Raw genomic sequence first — 27,875 nt, forward strand, 5'->3', positions numbered from 1 at the left:
TAAAATCCAGTAGCAACCTGTTCACATTAAAATGCCCTGGTAAAACTGCCCCTTCTTCCTTTAAGCCTTTCTGTGAGCCCTGCCTTTCCCCCCAATTTCTATCAAGCCTGCATCTGAGTAGAGTTTACAGGTGTGCCAGTCAATCCCAGAAGTTTTAAAAAGCTCTCCTTAAAGTAGGCTATGCCACTTTTGGCTGTGAGAGATGTAGCATTTGTGGACTGAGGGAAGTCGGCATTCAGATTGATAGTCAGGAGAGGTATGGGGTGTGTCTGACCTTGCTGCTGACTTGCAACGTGACCTTGGCAAGTCACTTAAAGCCAAACTTTCAAAACTGGCCTCTAATGTGGGTGCTTCCGGTTTTGGATTCCTAGCTTCAAGGAACCTAGATCTTGACGTTCAAGGTGCTTAGATCCCACAACTCTTAACTGAACTCAGTGGGAGCTGTAGTCACTGAAAAGTTAGGTACATAGGTTTGAAAATGTGTCCCCTAACCTGTGTGGGCCTCAATTTGTGAAAGACTTTCAGCTCTAAAAAGCAAACATTTAAATATTGTTTTTACACTATTAATAGATGGGTATTTCATTATTATCATAATTTTAATGATTTGTCTAGATGTAATTTTTTCAAGTATAAATAGCTATTCAGTTTTCAGAGTAACAGCTGTGTTAGTCTGTATTCGCAAAAAGAAAAGGAGTACTTGTGGCACCTTAGAGACTAACCAATTTATTTGAGCATAAGCTTTCGGATGAAGTGAGCTGTAGCTCACGAAAGCTTATGCTCAGATAAATTGGTTAGTCTCTAAGGTGCCACAAGTACTCCTTTTCTTTTAGCTATTCAGTGCTTGGCAGTGTGAAACTGACAAGAATCATGTGAATTTCAGGCAGCAGCTGCCAAGGCTTACAGGGTCTGTTACTGGGGGGGGGGCTGCCCCACCATGTGGACTGCCCATTGCTGGATGCACAACAGGGCTTCTGTGGGAGTTGCTTAGCCAGCCAGCCGGCTTGGGAGTCTAGAAGCCCAGGTATCACTAGCCCAGGACAGTCAAAGCTGCAGGGCTGCCATGGAGTCGCGAACCCTGGATGTCCATCTCAGGATATCCAGACCCCCGGCTGCAGAGCCAGGAAGCTGGAAGCCCTCAGGGTATGTCTGTGCTGCAGTTGGGAGTGAATATCCAAGCCTGGGTAGACAGACTTGCACTAGTGGGACCTGAGCTACTGAGCTAAAGATAGCAATGTGGACATTATGGCTCAGGCTCTCAAGCCCACCCCACCCTGTAGGCCTGTGACCCTGAGCTGGAACATCCACGTACCTATTTTAGCATGGTGGCTTGAGCTAGGCATACCCTGAGAGTCCCATCTTGAGCTGGTGTGACTGGTTCGGTCACAGAGACCCCCTTGGGACTGTCACCTGATGTGTTGAATTTGCCTCTGAGCCCGTTTTCCCTGCCACCTTGGGACTTCAGAACCCTTGCCTCTGAGCTAGACATGCTGGTCAGCTGCAAACACAGACCCACATCTGGTCCACACCCCCAAAGCAGCAGATTTCAACCAAAAACTGCTCAGCAGGTCACCTATCTCCAGCACCCAGACACCCAGTTCCCAATGGGATCCAAACCCCAAATAAATCTGTTTTACTCTGTATAAAGCTTATACAGGGTAAACTCATAAATTGTCCACTCTCTAACACTGATAGCTGTGCATATCTCTCTGTTTTGCTCCCCCAGATGTTAATCACATACTCTGGGTTAATTAATAAAAGTGATTTTATTAAGTGTAAAAAGTAGGATTTAAGTGGTTCCAAGTAATAACAGACAGAACGAAGTAAATTATCAAGCAAAATAAAACAAATTACACAAGTCTAAGCCTAATACATGAAGAAACTGAATACAGTTAAATCTCACCGTTACAGATGTTCCAATAAGCTTCTTTCACAAAAAGAAAAGGAGTACTTGTGGCACCTTAGAGACTAACCAGTTTATTTGAGCATGAGCTTTCGTGAGCTACAGCTCACTTCATCGGATGCATAGCATATCGTGGAAACTGCAGAAGACATTATATACACACAGAGACCATGAAACAAAACTTCCTCCCACCCCACTCTCCTGCTGGTAACAGCTTATCTAAAGTGATCATCAAGTAGAGCCATTTCCAGCACAAATCCAGGTTTTCTCACCCTTCCCCCCCCCCCCCCCCCCCCCCCCCCCCCCACACACACACACACATACAAACTCACTCTCCTGCTGGTAATAGCCCATCCCTCTTTGAAACCTCTCTTTATAATGCGCATGATAATCAAGGTGGGTCATTTCCAGCACTAATCCAGGTTTTCTCACACCCCCCCCCCCCCCACACACACACCCCTCCAGTCTCGGCCCAATCCTTTCCCTGGTACAGTTCTTGTTAGTTCCAGCTCAGGTGGTAACTAGGGGATTTCTCATGACTGGCAGCCGCATTTGTTCTGTTCCACCCCCTATTATAGCTTTGGCACAAGGTGGGAATCCTTTGTGTGTCTCTCTGGGTTCCCACCCCTCCTCCTAAATGGAAAAGCACCAGGTTAAAGATGGATTCCAGTATCATGGGACATGTTCACGTGTCCTGTGAGCCCCCCTCCATTCTTCCAGGATTGGCCGCATGTATGTAGTGGAGGCTTGCAGGTAAACAGAGCCATCTACAGTTAATTGTCCTAGTCAATGAGAGCCATCAAGATTCTAAACCACCATTAATGGCCCACACTTTGAATAATTACAGTAGGACCTCAGAGTTATACTTCATATTTCAGGCTTCAGATACAAGAATGATACATTCATACAAATAGGATGAACGCACTCTGTAGATTGGTTTCAGAGTAACAGCCGTGTTAGTCTGTATTCGCAAAAAGAAAAAGAGTACTTGTGGCACCTTAGAGACTAACCAATTTATCTGAGCATAAGCTTTTCGTGAGCTGTAGATTATAAGCTTTGTAATGATACCTTACAAGAGACCTTTTGCATTAATCATATTCCAGTTACATTATATTCACACTTATAAACATCTTCTTATAAAACATGAAGTGCAACGTCATGCTAGTGGGGCCTGAGGTATTGAGCTAAAGATAGCAATGTGGACATTATGGCTCAGGCTCTCAAGCCCATCCAACCCCCTAGGCCTGTGACCGTGAGCTGGAACATTCACATAGCTATTTTAGCATGGTGGCTTGAGCTCAACATACCCTGAGAGTCCTGTCTTGAGCCAGTTCTTAGCTCTGTGTTTCCCAACCCTGGCTGCAGTCCACACAATGGGGCTGCCCCAGAGCCACAGATCCTAGAAGCCTAGGCTCCTTAGCGGCACACCAGGAAAATAGGCAGGCTTCTGATAGAGTTTGTCAAACCTGGGACGTTTCCGTGAAATATTTCAGGTTCAACAAATTTGCATTTTCCTTTGAAACTGTTTGGCTGGAAAGTTCCTGACCGGCTGTAATGCTTCAGAACCAGAATTCCAAGGTTCAGTCCCCACCCAAGAACACAGCATTATATTCACACAAGTAGTTCTTCTGTTTTCAGCTGGAGTACTCTTGTGAGTAAGGATTTGTCTACATGGGAAAGTTATACTAGTGAAGTTGTGAATTTAAACTGATACACATGTGTGGACACTCTTGTTTTGGAATAAGAGTGGCTTTTTTTGGTTTAGCTTATGCTGCTGTGGAAGGAGTTTAAGATAAACCAAAAAAAAAAAAAAAAAACCAAACAAAAAACCCCCACCACCTTTATTCTGGAATTATACTGGTATAACTGGTTAAACTTTCCTGTGTAGACATACTTTAAGGATCTGCAAGGTTAGGCCCTATACTGGTAGCTGTCTGTGATCATATTCTGTGCACTTGTCCTAACCACCCGTACAGTTCAGGCCATTTTATGGTCTGTCTTGCTTCTCTTGGCTTGAGGACTGCTCTGTTTCTTGAGTTCAGAGTCCCATTGTCAGGTAATATGGTATTAAGTCTTTTCATGTTGGGAATATGGAATCGTGTGTTAAAGTCTTTATCAGAACCACCACTGTGGTAGATACCGCAGTAAATGATAGCATAGTAGGCACAGAAAGAAGCTTGGATAATCCCTCTCATTACTTGTGCCCTTTCATCTGCATTTTGTTTTGCCATTTCTTCTGGTGTTAAGGGTCTGAAACTCTGGGTTTAAATCTGCATCAGGAGGCCTTTCAAATATATCCTGAGCTACTCATATCTAAGAAGTGGGGTATTTTGCTCCTAGCCTTGAATGGCATCACCTTAAAATTGGGGAACTCTATGTGATTGTCTCTTTCAGACATGTCAGTAGGGAATTTGGGAAACTAATAAATATAATCAGATTATAAAGTCGGTTCTACCTTTTGTATGGATGTGTTTGAATAAAATGACAAAACACAAGTATTTTAATACACTTAAACATAGTAACTATTTGACACTAAATTGTTCTAAATTAATTGGATGATTGACTTTCAGTTTTACTTCAATCTTGTTTTACATTGCCTGTTTTTAAATTCTCTTAACAAATTTCCCATTAAGTTTTTTGTCTCTTTATTCATTGAAGTGTTTGATATGAAGTTTATAAATATAAGAAACTGGTCCCCCAAAAATTGTTAGAAGAAATCCCAAATTAATCTTTTAGATTTACAGTAAGCTTTCAGTAGAAATTGCTTAAATTTTAATGTTTTAAAGATAACTGTGACAGTGACCTGTTTGTTACAGGCATGTGGGCGCATTCGATGACTGTTCAAGATTACCAGGATCTTATAGACAGAGGATGGCGAAGGTAAATTAAGAAAAACAGTCTTTAAAGGGATGCTGTCATTTTAAGCTTGGTCCAAAATTTAAATTTTGTTTAAGGAAGAAAAAGCTTTCATAATACCTAAGATCAATAGACTATTTTACTAATTAGATGGAAAAGTGAAAACAGCTGTATTTAAACAAATACACACATCACAGCACTGAGGAACTGAAAATGATTTTCCTTGTCCTAGCTGATATAAATGCAATGTGCAAAAGTATAAATAATGGCAGGTGAATTGGATTTTCAAAACTTTCACCAACATAAGTGAATATGTATTTATTTATAATATATTGTTCTTAAATTGTGTTAGTTTGAATTATCCTTAATACAAAAATACTTAAATATTTAACTCGAGGCCTACTTTTTCCTTTGGAGATTGGCATTAGATGACTTCCTTTGACTAAGACTTGAAGAAAATGGGTGCCTAAAGTCAGGCTGCTAACCCTGTATTTAGTCATTCAAATAAATGGCTGGGTTTTTAAAAGTGCTGAGCACCCAGCAGCACCTGTTGATTTCAGTGGGAGCTGCTAGGCACTCAGTATGTACGAAAATCCAACATGTAATCAGATGACTAAATATGGGTTTAGGAGCCTAATGTTAGGCACTTCATTATTATGTCTTGGCGTTTATGTTTTAGAACAGTACTGAAGTACTTTATACATCTTGAAAATGTTACTCTAATCCAGATAATCTGTAAATGCAAGAGTTGGGTCAAACTGGAGAAAGTTCTTTTCACAATTCTCCCCACCCCCCTTCAAAGGTGGAAGATGTGGATGTGGTAACCAACTCTAGCATCCACCTGCATGGAGAAATGAAGGAAGAGTGTCATAGCCTTTAAAAACTGAAATATTTTAAAAGATATCTGTAACATTCCCAATTTATTTGTACAGTATGCATGAAAGAAGAAACTTTCTTTTGAAGAAAATGCAAGTTTTCAAGTACTACTTGTTAGTAAATAAAAGAGAACTGCCATACAGATATGATTTTTATTCACATGTCAGCTCTCAAAACTTTCACCAGAGAACTACTGGCCAGAGGCTAACCGTTCTCGCTAGTGGCAGATATGAAAAATACCCTATTGAGAATCCCAGCTCACTCCCTAATTGTCAAGAAAAGGGGTGTGTTCTAAGACAGTGGTTTTCCACCTTTTTTTCTGGTGACCCAGTTAAACAAAATTGTTGATGTCCACGACCCAGCGGAGCTGGGGATGAGGGGTTTGAGGTGTGGGATAGGCTCAGGGCTGGGGCAGAGGGTTGGGTTTTGGGACTGAGGGCTGCGGGGTGTGGCTGGGAATGAGGGGTTCAGGGTGTGGGAGGGGGCTCTAGGCTAGGGCAAGGGGTTGGGATGCAGGAGGGGAGCAGGGCTCTGGGGTGGGGCTCAGATTAGGGGTTTGGGGTACAGGAGGGGGCTCTGGATTTGTGGCGGGGGCTCAGGGCTGGGGCAGGGGATTGGGGTGCGGACTTACCTCGGACGGCTACTGGTCAGCGGCGCAGCAGGGGTGCTAAGGCAGGCTTCCTGCCTGTCTTGGCACCGTGGACCATGCTGTGCCCCGGAAGCGGCGAGCAGCAGGTCTGGCTCCTAAGCAGAGGCGTGCAAGCGGCTCCGCGTGGCTCTTGCCCACAGGCACTGCCCTCTCCAGCTCCTGGCCAATGGGAGTGTGGAGTCAGTGCTCAGAGCAGGGGCAGTGCTCAGAGCCCCGCGGCCCCCCGCCTCTGAGCTGGACCTGCTGCTGGCCGCTTCCGGGGTGCAGCATGATGTCAGAACAGGTCGGGGCTAGCCTGCGTTAGTCGGACAGCACCGCCGACGGGACTTCTAACAGCCTGGTCGGTGGTGCTGACCAGAGCCGCCGTGACCCAGTTCCTTATATTCCATGACCCACGGTTTGAAAACCACTGTTCTAGGATTCCTACCAAGGTGCTATCCTTGAGTATTTTTGGAGATGCCATCTTTTTTATCGAACGTTGACTAGTGGGGACGGGGTAATAAATTGGAAGCTGAATTTCTGTATTTGAGGAAGAAATTGTTTTTTCATCTCTCTCTAACCCCTAATCCAGCGTCTTTTGGTTGCTTCAAGGAGGATTGCTACTTTACCTTTTCCCTAGTTTCTGTTTTTTTGGTTTTCCTACTCTGTGGATACCAATACTTGCCTCCACAGTTGCTCATAGTTTTTCCAAGGAGCAGTAGCAGAAGTATGTAATTGCCATGATCCTGATTCTTGTCAGTTTCATCGCTGTCCAGGTCTCTACAGCATTCATGAAATTGACCATTCTAATTTGTGAAGTCATTCCAACTTGACTTGGTTGTGGCTTGCAAAAGCTGTGAGCAAACAGATGACACTTGTAGGTATATGTCTGGAGACTCAGAAAAACAGTCCTGTATCAGGAAAAATATCTGCCATTATGAGGGCTAGGCATGTAACTTAAAAGAAAAAAATCTCACATTGTGTGGAAATTGTTAGCTTAGGCCCCTCCACGCTCCAGGATAAGCTTCCGTGGTAATAAGCAAGTAGATTTTTCAAGCCCTATTCTGCTTCTAATTACAGAGAATTGGAGATCACTATAAAAAGTGTCTTAACTAGAATATAAATTAACAATCAGGTAGGAAGGTATTGAAAAGTTAGGAGATGGGGCTACATGACCAAGATAAGAGTCTTTCATAGTTGTGTTTCCATGCCTCAGTTGGCATTATTGAAAGGCCTAAATATGACTGGATAAAATTTGAATGTGGAAGCAGGTAGCAGGTTGGTGAAAATGCTAAAGAACTTGCTATTTCAGTTTTGTTACTCTAGTCAGTACAAGATTTTCATATTACTTGAAGGAACAGTTTCACGTGTTTTTAGAACAATTTAGAAACTTCTGTGAATTAATTTTGTCTTGTACTTATAACAGACATCATTACAAGTTTAATGAAGTATTTTATTATAATTTTTAGAAGTGGGAAATATGTCTACAAGCCCATTATGAATCAGACATGTTGTCCTCAGTATACAATAAGGTAAGAGCTTATTGCATGTGAATAGTGCCTTTAAAGCTGTGTTGCATATAAAAGGAATAATTTAAAATATGATAGTAGTGTGAAAAATCGTAACATTTAAGGCCACATGTTCAAAAATAACTTGGCTTGACCATTTCCAGTTGAGATCGTGGTCATACAAACATGGTCTTCCAGGATGTATTAGTTCCTCCAGGTTAAAATAATCAGTTGGATGGTAAACCTACTTTTTAATGGTATTGCGTTCTTTGAATGTTACATAAGACATAAGTGGGTTCATGCAAACTATGACAGGCTTCATAATTCTGCGCCATCCCGTCGTGAATGCATCCTGGCCTATCACATCTAGATTGCCAGCTCAGAGCAGCAGTTATGTGAAGGCATACATGAAATGAGTTGGTGGTTGCAGGCTGGCTCTTAATGGATGTGTCTGCATCCTACAGGCACTCTCTTTAGTATTCTCAAAAGGGAATACTATGGACTGAATAGTCATGGAGAATGAACTACCTTTACTTCCAGGTAATGGTGGTGGGTAGTATCAAGGAAGCTTGGATTGCTGCCACCAGTGCTGTAACTGTTCTTTGGGTAACTGGATGGCTCCCAATAAGTTCTTTTCTCAAGCAATAAAACTCGCTTTATATTTTTAATGAGAATGTACTCCTTTGTCCATATACAGTTGCAAGGGTGCATATAAAGGTGCATATTGCAAAGGCATCCATGAGGTCAGAATCTTGAAAATAATCCTTTTAATAAAGTAGTTGAGCAGGTGGTTACAAGGGAATTTAAATAGACAAGAAATGAGTTAAAGAAAAATAAATAGTTGTATGCAATATTGTATTATAACGTTCTATAGTTCTTTGTTTTCTTTGAACTATATTTCTTGTAAAAAAGAGAATATTTAAAAATATTTGATTTCCTGTTTTAGATGTCGACCTTTACATTTTCAACCTTCCAAATCTCACAAGAAAGTTCTGAAGAAAATGTTGAAATTTCTCGCTAAAGGGGATTCTCCCAAAGTGGCTGGTGATGGTAAGAAATTGTTGGTCGCTGAAGAAGTGTGAGGATTATTCCCATGGAAGAGTTAATGTAGCCTGCTATGTTTTTAGAAATGGTTCAGGCCCTGAAAGGGGCTTTGATGGAGGGTGGGGTGGGTAAGAAAGTACTCTCATTTAACAAAAAAACAAAAAAACCCAAACAAACTAAAAACAAGATCGAATCTAGCCTCGGTGTTTATTGGTTGGATTCTAAATACTGTATCTTTACAACCTGCCCTGAGAAGGGGGCACCATGTGGCTACATTGCCCCAGGAGCAGACTAGGAATGAATTGTGACAATTCCTCGTGTGCTACTTCCTTTTCTGTGGAGGAGTAAGTTTAACTTTTTTTTCATATAGTAGCTTGCTTCCCCCACCATGTACCTGGCACTTTCTAGCTAGGGGAGTATCAGGCAAGCGGCTTTGTCTCGCCCTTGCAACTGAAGCCACAATCTGAACAGGATCAAGCGAGGGGCCTTTATTCCCATATGTGATTACAAGAACCCCTACTCAAGAAAGCTCAGAGAAATTTACAGAAAAACAAAACTGGCAATTTTTTTGGTGAGCCTTTCAGTTATTTTGTGCTTCCTCTATTGGTCACAGCAGGTTATTAGATCATAACTTGAGTATCTTTCTTGTTTGAAGTGAGATTAGTTGTGATTTTCATTTTAGGAAAGCAAACAGCTGTTATCATGGATGTGTGGCACAAAGAAGACATTTGATTTGATTTTTCAGGCTTTTAAGAGGGTAGTGCAAATAAACAAAAGCAGTGTATCTTTTTATGTTGAAAAAAACTTGTAAAATTGGGAAAGTGTAACACTATTTTGGATGTTGCCATGAGCGAAGTATGAGCTATAATTTATACAATGAAATTCACTCACACAGTTTTTTCCATGCCGCTTAAGCCTGTAGTGGGCTAGGCAGATGGAAATTGTAAAGGTGGAGAGGACATGTAGTGCTGTGCATGTTGGAGTCTCTACGACAGCACTGCACAAGGTATTGTGGTATTGGAATGGAGAGTAGTATTGGTGTTTGTCAGTGTACATGAAGCACAAGGATATGAATCCAATTGTTACAGCACACCTCACATGAGTTAGTGCAGCCTCTATTCCCATCAATAAGATAGAATAGTAGTCTGAGTTATAAGTAGTTTCAGGCCTAATCTGCTCGTGAATCTGAGTTCCCCTGGATGCTGTGTGCATAGGCCTCCAGCTCCTTTGGAAGCTGACTGACTATATTGGGTGGAGAGGAGAAACGTGATTGTAAAACTGATCCTAAAAAGTGGGGAAAAATAGACTTTTCTTGAATATTTTTATAATAATCGTTACTGATAACTAAGGTCCTACTTGCAATATTGAGGAAATTGTGGATTCTGCAGTATTAGGCTTCCAGTGCAGTTTTGACAGTGGGAGCCCTGACGTGTGTGGGACTGATGCTGGGAGTCCCGGCAGCCCTGGGCCCTCACTCTCAGCCCCGGTGGCTGACAGCGGGAGCCTCCCGCTCTCAGCCTCAGGCAACTGACAGCAGAAAATGGCCGAAAAGTGATAATGGACTTTATTACCACGAATAATAAGGTCCATTATTACTTTTCTGCAATTTTCCATGGCTTGTCTGCAACTCGGCTGCAATTTTTTGACAGTCATCCCACAATTCAAGTAGGGCTTTACTTGTGACATTAAAAGGTTAAAAAAAAAATTAGGAAGTGATTTTTAAGTGGACTGTCTCTTCAAGTGTTGGATAAAAATCCAGTGATATGTTTATACAAGCCAAAGACAATTACACCCACTGCTGTCCTTCTTTTTTACACGTTACTGTTTCCTATCTTAGTTACAGAAGAACCTATGGATTCCCACAGAGAGGATGCTGTTGCTTGCAGTTTTGTATTAAAAAATGAATCTGACATCAGTCAATCTGAACTGAAACCTCTGAGTGTGGAGGAGACGGAGAGGGTGGAGACTGAAGATAACGCAGAGGAGGAATTGAAAAAAGAAGTGGAGTCAGAGCCTCCCCAGACATGTGCAGATAAAGACAGTGCAGGATCTAGTGAACGATCGGATTCAGCTAAACTTGTTCATACAACACCCAAGCCAGGTAGCCAAAGTTTCTTTATTTGCCCCTCCCCCCATTATTTTTCCCTTCAGATTGTTTTGTTAGAGTGTTATACCTTGGCTAGTAAACCTAGGGCTGTTCCTCTTTCTTTCGTATGCTCTCAGTTGCCCAGGGAACTACAGTCTGTAAATCAAGATCTGGTGCATATTGCATGACTTTTTAATGCTCCCAATATTTTGCCCAGTTCATTTTGTTCAGTTCACTGGAGCCATCCAGCAGGTGCACCTCTACCCTGATATAACATGGTCTTTGGGAGACAAAAAATCTCACCGCGTTATATCGAGCTTGCTGTGGCCCCCCGTTCCTTGTTCCCTGACCACCCCCTCCAGAGACCCCCCTGTCCCTAATTGCCTCCAGGACCTCACACCCTACCCAACCCCCCTGCTCCCTGTCCCTTGACTGCTCCGACCCCTATCCACACCCCCTGCCCCCTGACAGGCACTCACCGGCAGTGGCGGGAAGCGGCGCAACATGGCCCCAGCCCGCTCCACTCCGCCACTTCCGCTTCCCGCCGCCGGTGAGTGTGGGGAGGTTGGGGAAAGGATGCCCTCTGCACTCACCTGTGGCGGGAAGCGGAGTGCTGCGGCTGGGAGCTGGCGGAGTGGAGCGGGTTGGGGCCGGGCTGCTCCGCTTCCGCCACCTCCAGTGAGTGCGGGGGGGATCCCTTCCCCCAAGCCCCCTCCCCTGAGGGACACGGCTGGGGCCAGGGCGAGGGAAGTGGAGCGGGCTGCTCCTGGCCCCCCGCTAATCCCCTGGGCCACTCTGGGACTGTGGGCCCACAAAAGTGCCCCCTCCCCCAGCTCCTGCCTCCCAGACCTGGCGGGGGGGAGCCCCTGACCGCCCCGGAGACCCTCTGCCCCTTATCCAACCCCTCGGCCCCGGCCTGGCACTCTTAACACGCTGCTCAGAGCAACGTGTTGAAGCTTTACCGCATTGTATGCGAACCCACGTTATGTCAGGGTAGAGGTGTATTTATGTCCATGGTTGCTAGTTTCTATGGCTGCCAGCTCATGGAAGCTTTGAGAGTCATCTAGGCTCTCCAGCCAAATAGGCAATTGATAAATCTCACCTCATGAGCAGCAATAGAAAACCAAATTGGTGTCTAAAAAAGTGGACTTAGTTACTTCCATTCATGAAAACTAGTTAGCTAAGGGTTATCTTCCTTTAGGTGGTATGTCTAGTTATCCTGTAAATTATTTTCTCTGTTATAGTTGCCTGTCTTATTTGTGCATTTTTATAAATTATTTTCTTCTTTTTAGGAGCTATGTTTCTTACACAGAAAAAAACATCATTTGCATATGTTCAGTGGCCTAGGGTTGTACTTGCCATTTTCTGTTCCAAGGACAAGTTGGATGGTACTTTGCTGCAGAAGCAGAATGCTAGTGTTTTTGCACTCCAGAGAAGGATAGCTTTGCCTTGGCCCTGAGCCCATGGAAAGACCCTCTATGGAAGTGCCCCTTGGCCTGTTTCATGTGTTTAGGATGTAGCCTCATTTTTCTTTGAGAGACTTAAATATTTTAAAAACTCCCACCCTGCTTGATGGTAAAATGTGAGATAGTGAAACTGTATTTTTTTAATTGTACGTGTAGTAGTTCCATTTTTCTTCTTTTATACAGCAAAAATAGACGTTTTCTAGTTCATTACACTTCCAAAGACTCATGCATTTGTACAATGCTGGGGGTTTTGTGTATCAAACACTGCACAGGAATTTTTGCTTATTTTACTTATTCTGTAGGACAATGACCTGTCTATGTAATGAGGTTTTTATTTCTATATAAACAAATTTTATCATGGAAAAGGTCAACTTTTTCCAAGGCAAAAACTAAACGTCTCTCAATCTGGAAAGTTTTAAACTAGAAGTAACCTTTAACACTAACTTCAAAGAGTTTTTCTTTAGAATTAAGAAGCAGAATAGTGGAGATATTTTTAACATTTTTCATAACTTAGTGGTTGTTTTACATTTTTATCGCACAAGTTACAGTTCAATCTCTCAACTGCCTTCAGATTTGTTGTTTTCCAAAATATTCACCTTTAACGGCAGAAACTAAGTATGAGATGTTTATTCCTAAAAAAACCCCAAACAAACAAAAAAAAAAAAAACCCAAAGCAAAATACTACCAATTGAGCATTCTAAAGGAATAACTTGAACAGGAGTCCTTCCATTCTAAACTCTTCTGTTTGTGGGAGCTGTGATATTGCTTAGTGTGGCAGCGGAGCCAGGCAATTTATAGCTCATGGACTAGGTTTTCTAAAATGATCAACGCCCCCCCCACCCCACCCCCCAATGGATTGTCTTTATTAGAAAAAAAAGTGTGTTCTTACCTCCTGTTAGTGAGCACATTCTAACTATACTGGGTGAAACCCTAGTGAAGAAAGACAAGGCAGTTTGTAGTTTTCACACATGTTGGCAGGTAAGTATACTGACTATGGGGGACCCTAGAGGTTAGCTTTACTTGCAAACGTGTGAAAACTACAAACCACTTTCTCTTCATGAATTATTTCTTACATTAGTTAGTGTCTGGCGAACGTGAGATAAACTAAGTATACACATTTTTTTTCCTAGCAAAAGCTCACCCAGCGAGTGACAGATTTTCAACAACACAATTTCCATTTAAGCACCTAAATGAAAGAGCCAGACTTCTTGTAAAAGTACAAAGCAAGAGCATTGGGAAAGCTGCTTGTTGGGCACTTCTGTAAATCTGGTCCCAGATTTCTAAAGGCTTGTTAGAATATGGTGATTACATTTTTTAAAAAGTTAAGTACTTTTCTACCCCCTCGTGGACATTTTTACCAAAAAACAAAACAAACAAACTGTTAAAAAGACAAAGCTTTGCCATTAACTATGTAAACTGTTTTCCTAGACCTTGAATGCAAACTAAATGGAAATTGAAAAGGAGTACTGGTGGCACCTTAGAGACTAACACATTTATTTGAGCATAAGCTTTCATGAGCTACAGCTCACTTCATCGGATGCATGGAAATTGACAGCAGATGGCAGTAAAGATTAGTATAAATTGCCTTGTTTTAAAGTCGAGGTAGAGTCCTCAATTTGTGTGAAGAATAACATTGTGTGACACTTTTTAAACAATATAGATGCAGAGAAAGTGTGAAATGTATTGTTTGTATTCATTATTTCAAAATTAAGCACATATTTTAGAAACAAATTTCTAGTGTTGTCCTTTTCCTTTTTGGAAGGCTTTAAATAAAATATAAAAGTGAGTTACAAACACACCCAAATCTTACTCAGTATACCTGCAATGTTTTAGATGTCGTCAGTGTTAAAGGTTACTTCTAGTTTAAAACTTTCCAGATTGAGAGATGTTTAGTTTTTGCCTTGGAAAAAGTTGACGTTTTCCATGATAAAATTTGTTTATGTAGAAATAAAAACCTCATTACATAAACAGGTCATTGTCCTACAGAATAAGTGGTCTGTTTCTGCACATTTTCATAAGGAAAAAAGGTTTGAATATTTACATAAAAAAAATGTATTTATTCCTTTGCTAATATATTGTTTGTGTAATTTACAGAAGAAATGTGAGATTAAACAGATGCTGAGGACAGGCTAGATGCTCAAAAAACTCTTCAAGAGTATCATGAATATTTTAAACTCTTCTGCTGATTTCTTCTAGGACCTTGGGCAAGTCACAATCTTTGTGGTTTCCCAATCTGTCAAATGGGTATAATGATGCTTACTTATCTTTGTCAAGTGCTTTGAGATCTCTAGATGAAAAGTATTATTCTCCTAAACAAAAATGTTAGTTAACTGAACAATAAGGATGATCACTTACATTCTTTTCATTGCATTGGCCGGAATTGCAGAGGAAGAGAGCAGGAGTGGTGTTGGGGTGTGGCAATTACAAGCTCCCACTTATTGGCCAGTCTTGCCTCTTCCCAAGGTCCTTGGGAAGTCTTCACCCTCTCACCTGTGGTGGTCGCTGCTCAAGTCCATTAGACTAGAACCCTTCTGGTAAATCATGGCAGGCTTGCCAGTGGAAGAAGCTGTCTCAGGAATGCAGTATGGTACCTCTGCTCCTGAGGGGCATCCCCCCCCCGCCGGTCTGATGGAACAAGTTTGCTGGTGAAAAGACTAACTTAGGGGTGGGTGACCATGGGTAGATCACCTGCTCCTCTGTGATATCTCATCTGTGTCTTCCTCTTGTCTCCCTCCTCCTCCCCATATCTTCCCCAGGTGCTTCCTTGTATTCTAGTAGAGCTGAGGCAACATCACCACAGATTTATTCATACATTTAAAGGTCAGAAAGGACCATTAGATCATCTAGCCTGTCCTCTTGAATAGCAGTCCATAAAATGTTACCCAGTTACCCCTGTATTGAGCTTCCCCTGGAGAGCCCTGGTTGTGCTAGAGCCTCTGCACCAGGTATCACACCTTGGAGAGCAAAGCCTGTGTGTGTCAAGACATTAGCCCGTCCATCTCTGGTTCCGCACAGTGTTGAGTCTTGATGTACCTGATATTGGACAGGTGTAACTTTATTACCTGGTTAAGTAGCATTAGATTAGATTAAGTAGCATTAGATTAGGCACTTAACTTTACTCCTCCAAGGGCTCCAGGCTCTACTCCTCTGTGGGCTCAGGACCTATTCCCTGTGGACTCAGGGTTTAATCTTTTGCAGGTTTACAACGTCTTTTACCAGTGAAAGAGCCTTACACAGTAATATCCTACTTAAGCTCTATTTATTAACAATCACCAGAACAATACACACGCTAAGCCTACAATGCTCACCACTCCCAATAAAGCAGATGAACTTTTCTTGATGGCCAGTCAAGATCAGGTCATCTGGGGGACTCCAGCTTCTGCATGGTGTCATTGGCAGGGTGTTGAGGGCTGCCAGCTCTGATCTTGGGGCTGTCCTGGAATTGGTTTCCAAGAACTTCCTTTTGTACCACAGTTAATATAGTGAAACTTGAGTCTTGCTTAGCTTTCCCTTAACCAATCATTTTACTAAAATATTACTAAACAATTTTCTAATCAATCCTAACATATTGTAAAACAATTCTTTAACCAATCCTATATACAACTTATTTAAGGATGTTTTGTTAAACATTTTGTTTGTTTAAGTGCTCTTATGAGGAAAGCACAGGAAATAGCTGTCCTTTTTTCTAACTGGATGAAATCAATGTTAATTTTCCAACTCTTGATATTCCCCATATCTTGTGTTCTAACATTGATAGCTTTTGCCTCATTGTCAATATCATACTTATAAAATGAATGATAAAATGGAAGATTACAGTTCCTTACGTTCTGAGTTCATTTTGTTGTATAAAAGCAAACGGAAATGAGACTACAGATTTTAGTCTTGGACCAAGGCCAAAATATTACTGCTGACTTGAAGGATCAGTCACTTTTGAAAGATTCAATATCTTGGCCAATGAAGCTAAGTAAAGAAAATAACAGATTTAGAAGACTGGAATATTTTCTCCAATTATCTTTTTCTAAGTCTGATGTTTTCTCCAGTATGCGTAATGGGACTTCATCAAAAACCATAACAACACAACAACTACTACCACCCACAATAAAACAATAACGCGACTTAATGGAAATTTTTTGACCAGCCCTGTTTATCATTGTACCAGATCTGTAGAGCTTGGGTAGAGAGTAGTGAGTTAATTCTTAAACTTTTAGGTTATGAAAGTATTCAGCACCCATTATTTTTTAATGAACAAAAGGGAAAATTATAAGTTGTATTGCCTTAATTTATGTACATTCAGCATTTGTTCATGAAAGACTGTTTATCTGTAGCATGTAGCTACTGGTTTTAGACTCTCTGTCAACCATGAAAATCAGCAAAATTCTAATAAGGGGTCAGGACTCAAGCATTTTTCTTGTTTTTCTTTCCAGCAGGGCCATTTCTGCAAAGGGAGACTTTCTCTTCATTTGTTTCTGTGCATCATTCCATATATATGTTTTTACCAAGTGCACCCGTTGTACCTCTGGATCAGAGGAGTATGCATAAATTTAAATGATTGTGTCTCATACTAGAAATGGAAATAGGCCTGTTATAGTTTATTTAAACTCAGACATTTAGTTCAGCTTCATGCGAGATAGGAAAGTGACATATCTGAATGTTTAGAAAAGGTGTCATTGGGAAAGAAAGCCACAGAATTTGAAGGTGAACAGGAATTCAGTGAGTCTAGTCATAAATTAGCGCTTTAAACAATGATTAATATAGCAAATATTAATTATTAAGTATTGTAATACTTTAATACCTTTTTAGTGAAAAGCAGGAGAAAAATTACATTATCCCATCTCAGTAAATATCAGGAGAGTTTTAATTATTATAAGCAATGTGTTGGTGTGTTTCCTGCAGCATGATGGGTCCAGTGAAATCTAAGAATACACTCTTTGAATTAATAACCATGACTTGCATGAATACATGTAATGTTCTGCATTCTATCAAAGGTCTAAAAATGAATATGCTTTCTTAAAGGCATAATTAATAGGTGTGAGATTTTTCCATTTTAACTATTTGACATCGGTACTCCAATATGAATCTTACTTCAAGTGTTTTTACAGGCACAAAGCCTGTGTATGGTTGGAAAATTTTAAAAGTTTTGATTATTTTTTAAAAGAAAAGCTCACTGTTTGTAAAGCATATAGTATTAGACGTTTCTTTGGTAAGTAAAAAAAACACCTGAATTTAAATATGATATGTCTAAAAATACAGTAAGTGAGATTTTTACAACAAAGCCAAGAATATTTTAACTTGTTTTAAAGCAGTATAATATATATTACAGCTGATGTGCTATTTTCATTTGCTAAATAAGAAAATAAGTTTTAATAAAATGGAAGGGAGAGTGGTTGGTTGTTTTTTCAGATCTTGTAAATTACATAAATACTAGAATACCAAAATGCTGTATTTTCTAGAGAGACCTGTTGTAAAATATTGTACCAAGTGTCTTCTATACAGTATACTGTTTCTAATGTGACTTAAATAAGATAAGAATGATATTTGGAATATTTATTTGCTTCTGAAACAAATGGAAATGCTAGAAATGGAAATATGAGAAAATACTATGAAATTATACATACTGTTGTACCGTTCTTGTTTTCATAGTTTAGAGTTATAGGAATATATTCAGACAGTAACATTTTCAAGAACATTGAAGTCTCATTCTCAAAGTGATGAGGGCACTTAAGAGCTTTGTAAGTCCCATTGAAAGTCATTTTTAAGTCAGCCACTTCTGAAAATGAGAATTAAACTCCAAAGTCAGTTATGCACTTCTGAAAATTTTACTCAGTATTAGTGATCAGTTTGTAGTAGTGAAGCACCATATAGTCTTTTCTCACTTATGTTAAATTATATATGGTCCGATAATCTTTAAGCTATTACTATTAATGACTCTTTCCCGTACATGTTCCTCTTATACATTTGTCTTCTTTAAAAAAAACAAAAACAAAAAAAAAAAAAACTATTTCACAACCAACCATAAGAAGTAACCAATAAGAGCCGACATAAAAATATGCACATTCAAAATACTGATGATGATGGGGTGCCGATATAGTTATTTAAACCTTTTTAAAAGTAGGCAAGCTAGGTCATATTTCAGACTACACACTTATCTGGCCTTTAGTTCTTCTCTGCTCTGCATATTAGAGCTATTGGCAATGACTGTATATATGTAGCAAAGGGTTTTCAGGCTGTGCGAAATAAATCCATTCTACTTTGCGTCCTGTGCATGATTCTGTCAGGTTGCCCTCTGCGTTGCTAATGCAATATGTCAATTCGCTGTTGGTGGTGACAGGTCCTTCCAGTGCCTCAAGGTGATCCTTTTAATTGCTTGGATATAGGACTGCTTTACACAATGCAACTAAATAGGAGCTGGCCTTTGTTTGTGGATAGATGTGGTAGTGCTTTAAGCACAGTGTGTGTGGGGAATTGGGAAGTCTTGATTTGTATCCTTGACTCTGAAACTGACTTAAGGTCTAGGCCAAGACCTTTAACTATTTACCTCAGTTTCTCCATCTCGAAACAGGGAATGATATTTGCATCACGGGGTTATTGTCAGGGCCTTGTTTATTTTGCACTCTGCCACCACTGAATCCATCATTTATAATATAACTTTGCTACAGAATTTAAGCTTTCATTTAAAATAAATAAGGTATTTTAGTCCTTGTGGTTGTGAATATAAGCATAAAAATGTGAATGAATGAGTATAACTAGATTATCCTCCTAAGTCTGTAGAAAGCATGAAACAGTAGCTCTGCCCATTTGTCTCAGTGGAACATTAATTCTGAAACCAACCCTTTTATTGGCTGAGCATTTTAGCTGAAACACCCACCTACTGTGTTTATCTCTGATTTCAAACTGACTTCCATGCCAAACATCCCATTTCCTACTCAGCAGCTAAAATCCTGTATAATTTATATGATACAGCTATTCATTTAGACAAAAATATGCAGCATATTGAAAACTGAGTTCAGGGTACAATGTAAAATTGAATTTAATGTCAAAATGAATGAGGGCTACTGTAATGATTGTATTTTTGTTTAATTCATTTAAAAATCTCAAATTTTAATTTAAGTGAAGCTACCATAGGATTTTTAGGTTGCCATATCAGATGCCATGAAAGGAATGATCTTGCTGCAGTTTAGGTCTGGCTTGCCTTAAGGCATGTGGGATCCTAGCTAATGGCTGCAAAATGTTCTGAACATGGAAAAGAGTGCTGTGTAAATGCTAAATAACATCATGCTATTAAAAAAATTATATCTTTTGTAAAAGTATTTTTTGTAACCAACTCTCTTCTGTCCCACCTTTCATGTAATAGCTATCTGTGATATAACCTTGTTGTTTAATTCTTTATGTCCGTCTAGGAAAAGGGGCTGATTTGAGCAAGCCGCCCTGTCGAAAAGCTAAGGCCATTCGGAAAGAAAGAAAATTGCACAAGCTTCTTCAGAACCAGACACACACACTTGAAGGCTCTCCAAGTCAAGTGGAGCCTCAGGTTTTACACTCTCAAAACTCTAAATCTAAAGCGAATCAACCTAAGTCCATTGAAGACTTCATTTTTGTCTCCTTACCTGATGATGCTGCACATCAGTTAGAGGTATTGTCAGTTACATTGCTATTGATTTATTTTTATGCACATACATAAGATAAATCATTTCTACCATTAGAAGCAACTTTCAAAGAAAAGACTAGTGAAAACATCTGAAGTGGAAAAGGCTCACTTTTAAAATAAAAGCACTGGAGCAATGATAAATATTATTTACATTTCCAGTGCTTAATTTGTCAGCTTTTGAAAATATATTTTGCTATAAAATATACATTATCAGGGAGATTTTCAAAAGTACCTAAATTATTTAGAACCGTGTGCTCATAAATTGCCTAGCCATTTTTTGAAAAATTTCCCCTTGAAATCTTATGAATGAGAAAACAAAGGTGAGCCTTGCTTGGCCTCTAGAGGGCACTCTGACTCTTACAATCATGGGCTCTTACTGCTGAGAATCCTACATTTAACAAAATACTTTGAATCATGGTGTATAAAATCAGTTTACAAATGAAAGAATTAGAATTAGTTGAGTGTTATGGAGAGAAAAATGCAATATAAATTTCTAAAGCATATACATATTTAACTGTCTATGATGAACCTAATAGGAAAATAAAACCTGTTCTTACAACTGAATTGAAAAGGCATAGTACAAAACTCTTTCCTATAAACGTATGTCTGAAATGATTTATAGCAGGTCATCAAGCTTTGCATCTATAATTTTTTTCTTAATGGCAGTCAATACATTTAGTTGTCTGTTAAATGAGTTACAAAAGAATTAGTAATATACTGGCTACCGGCTGGCAAGTCTGAGTTTTGAGAACTTTCTAAGCTTTTTGTTTATTTTTAAATTGGACAAACATTGTTCCTGGAATATGAGACAGAGAATAGTTTATTGAAGACTTTCTTGCCTCTTCTATAAACTAGAGCCTGGTATTTATTGACCACCATGGGCAGTAGCGTTCATAATATTGACTGAAGTTGAGAAATATAGTGCTTTTGTGCTCATAGGTTGAAAAGATCACTAGTGGTGGAAAATAATGACTTGATTTGTACAGCCTAAATAATAATAATAATAAAAAAAAAAAAAGAAAGAAAGAAAAACCCCACAGGCCTGGCTCATTCTTCCAGGTTTTCTGGTACAGTTAAGTTACAGGAGAGTAGGAGAGGACTTATGTATTAAGAAGGAAGGAGGGATAGTTGACCAGAAGATACCAGGCTTGTGGAAGGGGGGCCAAGAGTTTAGGAGGATTGGCAGGAGGGAGCCAGCACAACTGTCGAAGGGTGATTCCATGAGTTTTCATGGGTCATGGTGGATTTTATAGGCAACAGCAGAACCTCCCCAGAACTGGAAATTATATTGTTTCCAAGCTGTCCTTGATATTGAATACAGTCTTACAATATGTCTGAAGATACGGGATGAAGATGAGGTTGTCTATATGATATTACTTTTTTTAGTCTAGGAAGCAGCCATTTTCACTATAAACTAAAATTTCCAGTTATTACTTTTCATTTGTCATGCGGATGCCTGCTGTTGTAGCTCTGTAGTAAATTACGATTCCTGAGGCAACTAACAGATAGGAAATGGGAACAGAAAATGAGAAATGATTACCTAGGAAAGAGTATTGGAGAAAAGGAGCTCGGGTTATAATGGGGACCACAAACTAAATATGAGTTAGCAATGTAATACTGTTGCAAAAAAAGGGAATATCATTCTGGGATGTTTTTGCAGGCATGTTTCGAAGTAAGATAAGAGAAGTAATTCTTCCACTCAGCACTGATAAGGCCTCAGCTATAGTACTGTGTCCAGTTCTGGGAACCACAGTTTGGGAAAAATGTGGACAAATTGGACAAAGTCCAGAGGAGAGCAACAAAATGAGGACAGGACAAGAAGTAATGGGCTTAAATTGCAGCAAGGGAGATTTCGGTTAGACATTAGGAAACCTTCTTAACTGTAAGGGTAGTAAGCACAGGAACAAATTACCTAGGGAGGACGTGGAATTTCCATCATTGGAAGCTTTTAAGAAAAGGTTAGGCAAACACTAATTGGGGTGGTCTAGGTCAGCGGTTCTCGGGGGGTGTGGGGGTAGGTGTGGGCTGCGAGCAGGTTTCAGGTGGTCCGTCAAGCAAGGCTAGTGTTAGACTTGCTGGGGCCCAGGGTGGAAAGCTGAAGCCCGAGCAATTGCCCTGCTTGCTACCCCATAACATCAGCCCTGGCTTTTATATGCAGAAAAACAGTTGTTGTGGCACAACTGGGCTATGGGTTGGCCTCAGAAAGAAAAATGGTTGAGAACTCATGGTCTAGATGATATTTAATCCTGCATTGGTGTAGAGGACTAGACTAGACTAGAGGACTAGACATTTTGGAGGAAGTTCACTACTGTGGTGATGACAGGAGAACAGTTAGACCTTTTCCTAATTAAAAGGAAAAGAAGAGAGGAATCATACAATCACATGAATCATAAAAACGTAGGACTGGAAGGCCCCAGTAGTGAACTTCCTCCAAGATGTATAGAGTTCAGACTTCCAAGATTTAAGTGCATCTAGCATTTTTTCAGCATGATGTGAGATTACAGTAAAAACACATTTTTAAATTATGGAGATCAGTTAGCGTCTTGCATTTCACTCATTGGCTTATTAGTTTTTTTGAACAATATTTGTATATTTCTAATATAAGGGCTTAATTACCTTAAAATTAATACTTAGAAAAACTCAAGTTTCATGCACTGAGAATAAAAGAAAACCTTTTTTATTTATCTGTTACATGGTAGAATTTTTTAGCTAACACACACCTGAAAAAAATTGAAAGGTTGAAGCCTGATTTATTAATTAGACTTTTAAGTGTGATCTGTTTTGCTGAAAGTCAGAATTTCTCTGGTTGTGATATCTTTCATCAGCTTTTATTTATGTATGTAATTATGTGATATTGCAATAATGAATCTGTCTTTAACTTCTTCTGAAGGTGAGGGTAGTGAGATCATCTCCACCAAGTTGCCAGTTCAAAGCCTCATTTCAGGAATCTTACCAGGTCTATAAACGTTACCAGATGGCTATTCACAAGGACCCACCTGATAAACCAACCATAAGTCAGGTCAGAAGGCCACGTATAATTTTATGCAAAACCTCAGGTTCCCCTCCATTTCATAGGTCTTGGATGGATTCTGTGAGAAACAAATGTGGACTTTATATCCATTATATACATGTAACTCTAATGGAAGCATGTAAAATCAAGGGAATAGTGAATTAAACCAAACCAACATCCTGGAAGTGCAAGCTGTTTTTTGGTATCTTATTGTAGGTGCCACAAATATTTAAACTTTATTGCAGACAAAAAAATGAAGAAATCATGGGCATGATTCAGAACATTTGGAAGAACTATACAGGAAAGCCATAGGGGAGTAGGAGAGGTGGACCGTGGGAGGCACTCAGATACTAATATGAGGACCACCATATACATATTCAGCATTTCAGAGGGGTAAATCCTGAAGTAGAGTTTCATTGACTTAGATGTGACTCTTTACATGAGGAAGGCAAGCATAATATGAACCAAAATGTGTGTGCAATAATTATCACATGCAAAAATTGCCTGTTGAGGGTTTACTGGAGTTCATATAAAGCTCTTTGCTACTTACAGTTTAAAACAGTTTAAAAGAAAACAATACATTCTAGCTAAATTACATGTTGTCACTATTTCACACAATGAATGGACCTCATGTAATAGTTAAACTTGCCTGGTATATTATTTCTCTGTGAAGCAAAGCAAAAACTGGGGCAGGGGTGGGAGGGGAACTTAGGTAGCAAGTATTAGGGATGTGCCTCTAAAAAGAAGACTTTCAACCACACTCTGAACTGTGCAGTCAAAATAAAATGTCTGTTATTTTGTACTGTTTGTATTACCCAAGGATAAGAGGGCAGAATAAATTAGTACTTGCAGTATGACAGCCTTATATAAAATCTAATTTAAAATATCTATAATACTTTAATATCACACTCCTTTAAGGTTATGGGGTATACTTGCCTTACCCCATTTAAGATATGATGCTAATGGCTGCGGCTTTGAAATTGCTTTGAGGAGATCTTCCACTAGCCTTACCTTCAGGAGCATATAATCTGATAAGATGCATTTAAATATTTTGCTTGTATTTTCCTTGCTCTGAAGGTGAGGTTAGTACCTGTCTCCTTTGAAGACCCACAGTTCAAATCATCCTTCAGCCAGTCAGCTACTTTATTTGCCAAGTATCAGATGGCTATACACAAGGATACACCTTCTGAATGTGGCGAGTATGAGGTACAGTTCACTGCATGCACCTTTACCAATATTTTTTGATAATGTTCAGATAAGTGGTAGCAAAGGGTATACCTTTGAACTAGTCTGCACACTGAAAACTGTACTGCTATTACAATTTGGGAAGGAAAAAATAAAGCATTGTTGCATTCAGTATTTGTGCCAGGTTTTAGCTCAGAGGAAAATATCTCAGCAGGAGAGAGACTGGATATGTTATTGCAATCATAACAAAAAAAAATACTGACACCAGCAAGTAAATAGAGCAGTTGTACATGGTTTAATTAAGGAAATTTGAGACTGACATCTACAGTGAAAACAATGAATCGCAATGTGATGACTAAATATTTTTTACCTGAGTTAGAAAATGTGTTAGATTCAGGATACTGTTTGGTAGCTGTGACAACTTTACATTTCAGATGCCATTCTTCGCTGTATTTTGATGTGTTACTTCTTTTTACAGCTTTTTTTTTTTAACATCTCTATTTGTTTTGTTTTTACTACATTGCTAATGACATCATATATGGTCTGTTTTTTCCACTGCGAAAGCCAAATTAGCATTAAGAATATGCTTTAGACTGGTGGTTGCACACTCAACAAGAATACAAAGACTGTGGAAGAAGCTTGCTTTTTAAACCCCAAAAAGTGTTTATCCGATTTTAATCCTAGCTAACCACATAGAACGTAGGTGATTTCCTAAGAGGCAACATTAAACTTTAGCTAGCAAACTTTACAGAATTTGTGTCTTGTAATCTTTTCCACTCTTTTCCACTGGGCACAAGTATAAAGTTAATATGTATCCCTTATCTAGTCAGAAACCTCTTCCGAAGTTATACTTAGCTAGAGCATTTCATTCTTAGGAATAAGATTTGTACTAGCAGAGGTGGTATCAGATAACTCATAGTTGATTTCCACCTGGAATAATAAATAGAGTAATTTTCTCATTTGTTTTCAGGACAAAAGTTTTTAAAACATTTAAGGGAGGTCAGAAGGGCGTTACTGAAGGATGTTGAAAATACTGGTCTGTGAAGCCAAGAACTCTGATTTTTCACTTCATTTGATATCATAGTTTTATTATGGTTCCTAACATAGTGAAATCTGAATAATGTTTAGTCATTCCTTTCACTGGCATAACCATAGGTGGTTATACTGCAAACCATGGAAAGCAATACTGGGGAGGTGGTCTAGTTTGGACTCTAATGTTCATGGTGGTTAGATCATGAAATTGCTCTTGCTTGGGGTATAATGACTCTTTCCAACTTTAATGTCTTGAGTTTTAGTTTGACACAATATCCCCGATCTTTTTCGCTCCAAAGATCTTGCTGACACACAGAAGCAGAGATCAGAACCTGCCACTTTTAATTTCTTCTTGTTCTTTATATTAAAAAATGAATGAGGAAGTCTTCATATCATAAAGAAGCCTTAAAGGACAAAATCAAAATAGCTGTTTGATTTGCAGTTCATCTTTGAACTAGGGATCAGGAATTAGGGGTTGTCATAAATATAAAGGGAAGGGTAACCACCTTTCTGTATACAGTGCTATAAAATCCCTCCTGGCCAGAGGTAACATCCTGTTACCTGTAAAGGGTAAAGAAGCTCAGCTAACCTGGCTGGCACCTGACCCAAAGGACCAATAAGGGGACAAGATACTTTCAAATCTAGGTCGGGGGGGGGGGGGGGGAAAGGTTTTGTTTGTGCTCTTTGTTTTACGTGGTTGTTCTTGCTTGGGACTGAGAGAGGCCAGACAAAAATCCATCTTCTCCAACCCATCCTAATCCAAGTCTCCAATATTGCAACCAGTATAGGTAAGCCAGGCAAGGCGGATTAGTTTATCTTTTGTTTTATGTGAGTTTTCCCTGTGTTAAGAGGGAGGTTTATTCCTGTTTTCTGTAACTTTAAGGTTTTGCCCAGAGGGGGATCCTCTGTGTTTTGAATCTGAATACCCTGTAAAGTATTTTCCATCCTGATTTTACAGAGGTGATTCTTTTACCTTTTCTTTAATTAAAATTCTTCTTTTAAGAACCTGATTGATTTTTCATTGTTCTTAAGATCCAAGGGGGTCTGTGTTCACTTGTACCAATTGGTGAGGATTCTTATCAAGCCTTCCCCAGGAAAGGGGTGTAGGGCTTGGGGGGATATTTTGGTGGAAGAAGTCTCCAATTGGGTTCTTTCCCTGTTCTTTGTTTAAAACGCTTGGTGGTGGCAGCATACTGTTCAAGGACAAGGCAAAGTTTGTACCTTGGGGAAGTTTTTAACCTAAGCTAGTAAGAATAAGCTTAGGGGGTCTTTCATGCAGGTCCCCACATCTGTACCCTAGAGTTCAGAGTGTGGAAGGAACCCTGACAGGGGTGATATGAGACTCGGCAGCTCTTTGGACCAATGCGAGAAGTCTACCATAGGCTTTGATGGCTGTGGGCCCTGTTGATTTATGTTAAGAGGGAGACCTGAAAACAACAATTTGTAAAGATGGCTTGGTAGGAATCCTAATTTTCCATGTCTCAAGGTATCAAGAGTGCCATGAGGCATTTATTTGAATTTCAGAGTGGAAGGAAGGTGAATTTCCAAGAACAACTTAGCGCTTCTTCATCCGCCTCATCCTTGTGTAGAAATACAGTGTAATGTGATCCACTTGAATGATTTTACTATTCTTTTTTTTGATAGCTTGAGTATCAAGGCTACGTGTAGTTCCCTGCTTGGGAAGAAAGACCTAGTGCCTTATCCAAAGCTCATTGAAGGGAGTGGAAATACTTCTACTGACTCAAATGCCACGTTGCTCAAATGCATCCACCAGGGGCTTTTCTTGTGGCCGCAGCCTCCTGGGTGGTGAGGGGGGAAGAGCAAAGCAGCCATCCCTCCCCAGGGCCACCAGCAGGAGCTGGTCCTTGCTGTTTTCTGGAACCACAAACATGTAGGAGCAGGCAACCAGTGTGAGTTCCCCACCTTCGTGGGGGTAGTGGGGCTTGGACTTCGGCCCTGAGGTGGGCGGCAGGCTCTGGCCGTGTGGCGGTGGACTCCATCCCCCAGCCGCAGGGCTTCAGACTCCAACGCCAGCTCACCCTCCCATCGCCCCTGGCCCGCCCTGCCTGCCTGCCTCCCTCCCCACCTCCCCATCTAGGGCTTAATTTGTCCCCCAGCTTGCTGGCGCTGAGTAAGTCTGCTGTGAAAAGTGGTATTAACAAATATACAAATATCACTTTTCACAGTAGCAGATTTACTAGCTAGCACGTCTTTTTAAAAAAAAAAAAAAAAAAAAAAAAAGCAAAACATGCAAAGCATCTTATTTGTGTTTCTATTCTGTTTAGGTCCAGTAAAGAACAGACACAACTGTATATTACTTTTATTATTGAGTCTGCAAAAAAAAAACAACCCTACATAAATAAATTAAATGATTTGGACATGTATATGTGCATATTTATTTGTTTTTCCTAAAATTAAGTAAGTATTTTAGGAAAAAGTGTTAGTGCGTCCACCAGCAAGAGTTGGTGGCTGCACTCTGAGGCCACCAAAAAATTTGTTGTGAGAACCCCTGCTCTAATGACCTTGGATCAGGCCCCTTGAAAGCAATAGTAAGTCTCCTTTGGTAGAAGTCATTTTGGGAATTGTTTGCCCTTAGGATTTCTTGATTCACCATTAACATGCAATGAGGCAGAGCAGGG

General features: G+C 39.9%; 1 protein-coding gene across 15 annotated transcripts in view; it reads left to right on the plus strand.

Moving 5' to 3' along the window:
- ATE1 (arginyltransferase 1) overlaps positions 1-27,875 on the plus strand; it is a 202,141-nt gene that overhangs the window by 1,501 nt on the left and 172,765 nt on the right. For 9 of the 15 annotated variants that reach the window (XM_027826612.3, XM_037904820.2, XM_037904823.2 and 6 more), the window contains exons 2-7: positions 4,717-4,780; positions 7,730-7,792; positions 8,715-8,818; positions 10,650-10,913; positions 19,762-19,994; positions 24,097-24,225. In XM_027826612.3, coding sequence (XP_027682413.2) covers positions 4,717-4,780; positions 7,730-7,792; positions 8,715-8,818; positions 10,650-10,913; positions 19,762-19,994; positions 24,097-24,225 — 857 coding nt within the window. Of the gene's footprint in view, positions 1-4,716; positions 4,781-7,729; positions 7,793-8,714; positions 8,819-10,649; positions 10,914-19,761; positions 19,995-22,899; positions 23,029-24,096; positions 24,226-27,875 lie in introns of all 15 variants that reach the window. The other 6 variants (XM_037904825.2, XM_037904819.2, XM_027826613.3 and 3 more) reach the window with 2 other exon arrangements.

This window comes from Chelonia mydas, chromosome 7 (assembly GCF_015237465.2).
Source record: "Chelonia mydas isolate rCheMyd1 chromosome 7, rCheMyd1.pri.v2, whole genome shotgun sequence".
Lineage (NCBI taxonomy): Eukaryota > Metazoa > Chordata > Testudines > Cheloniidae > Chelonia > Chelonia mydas.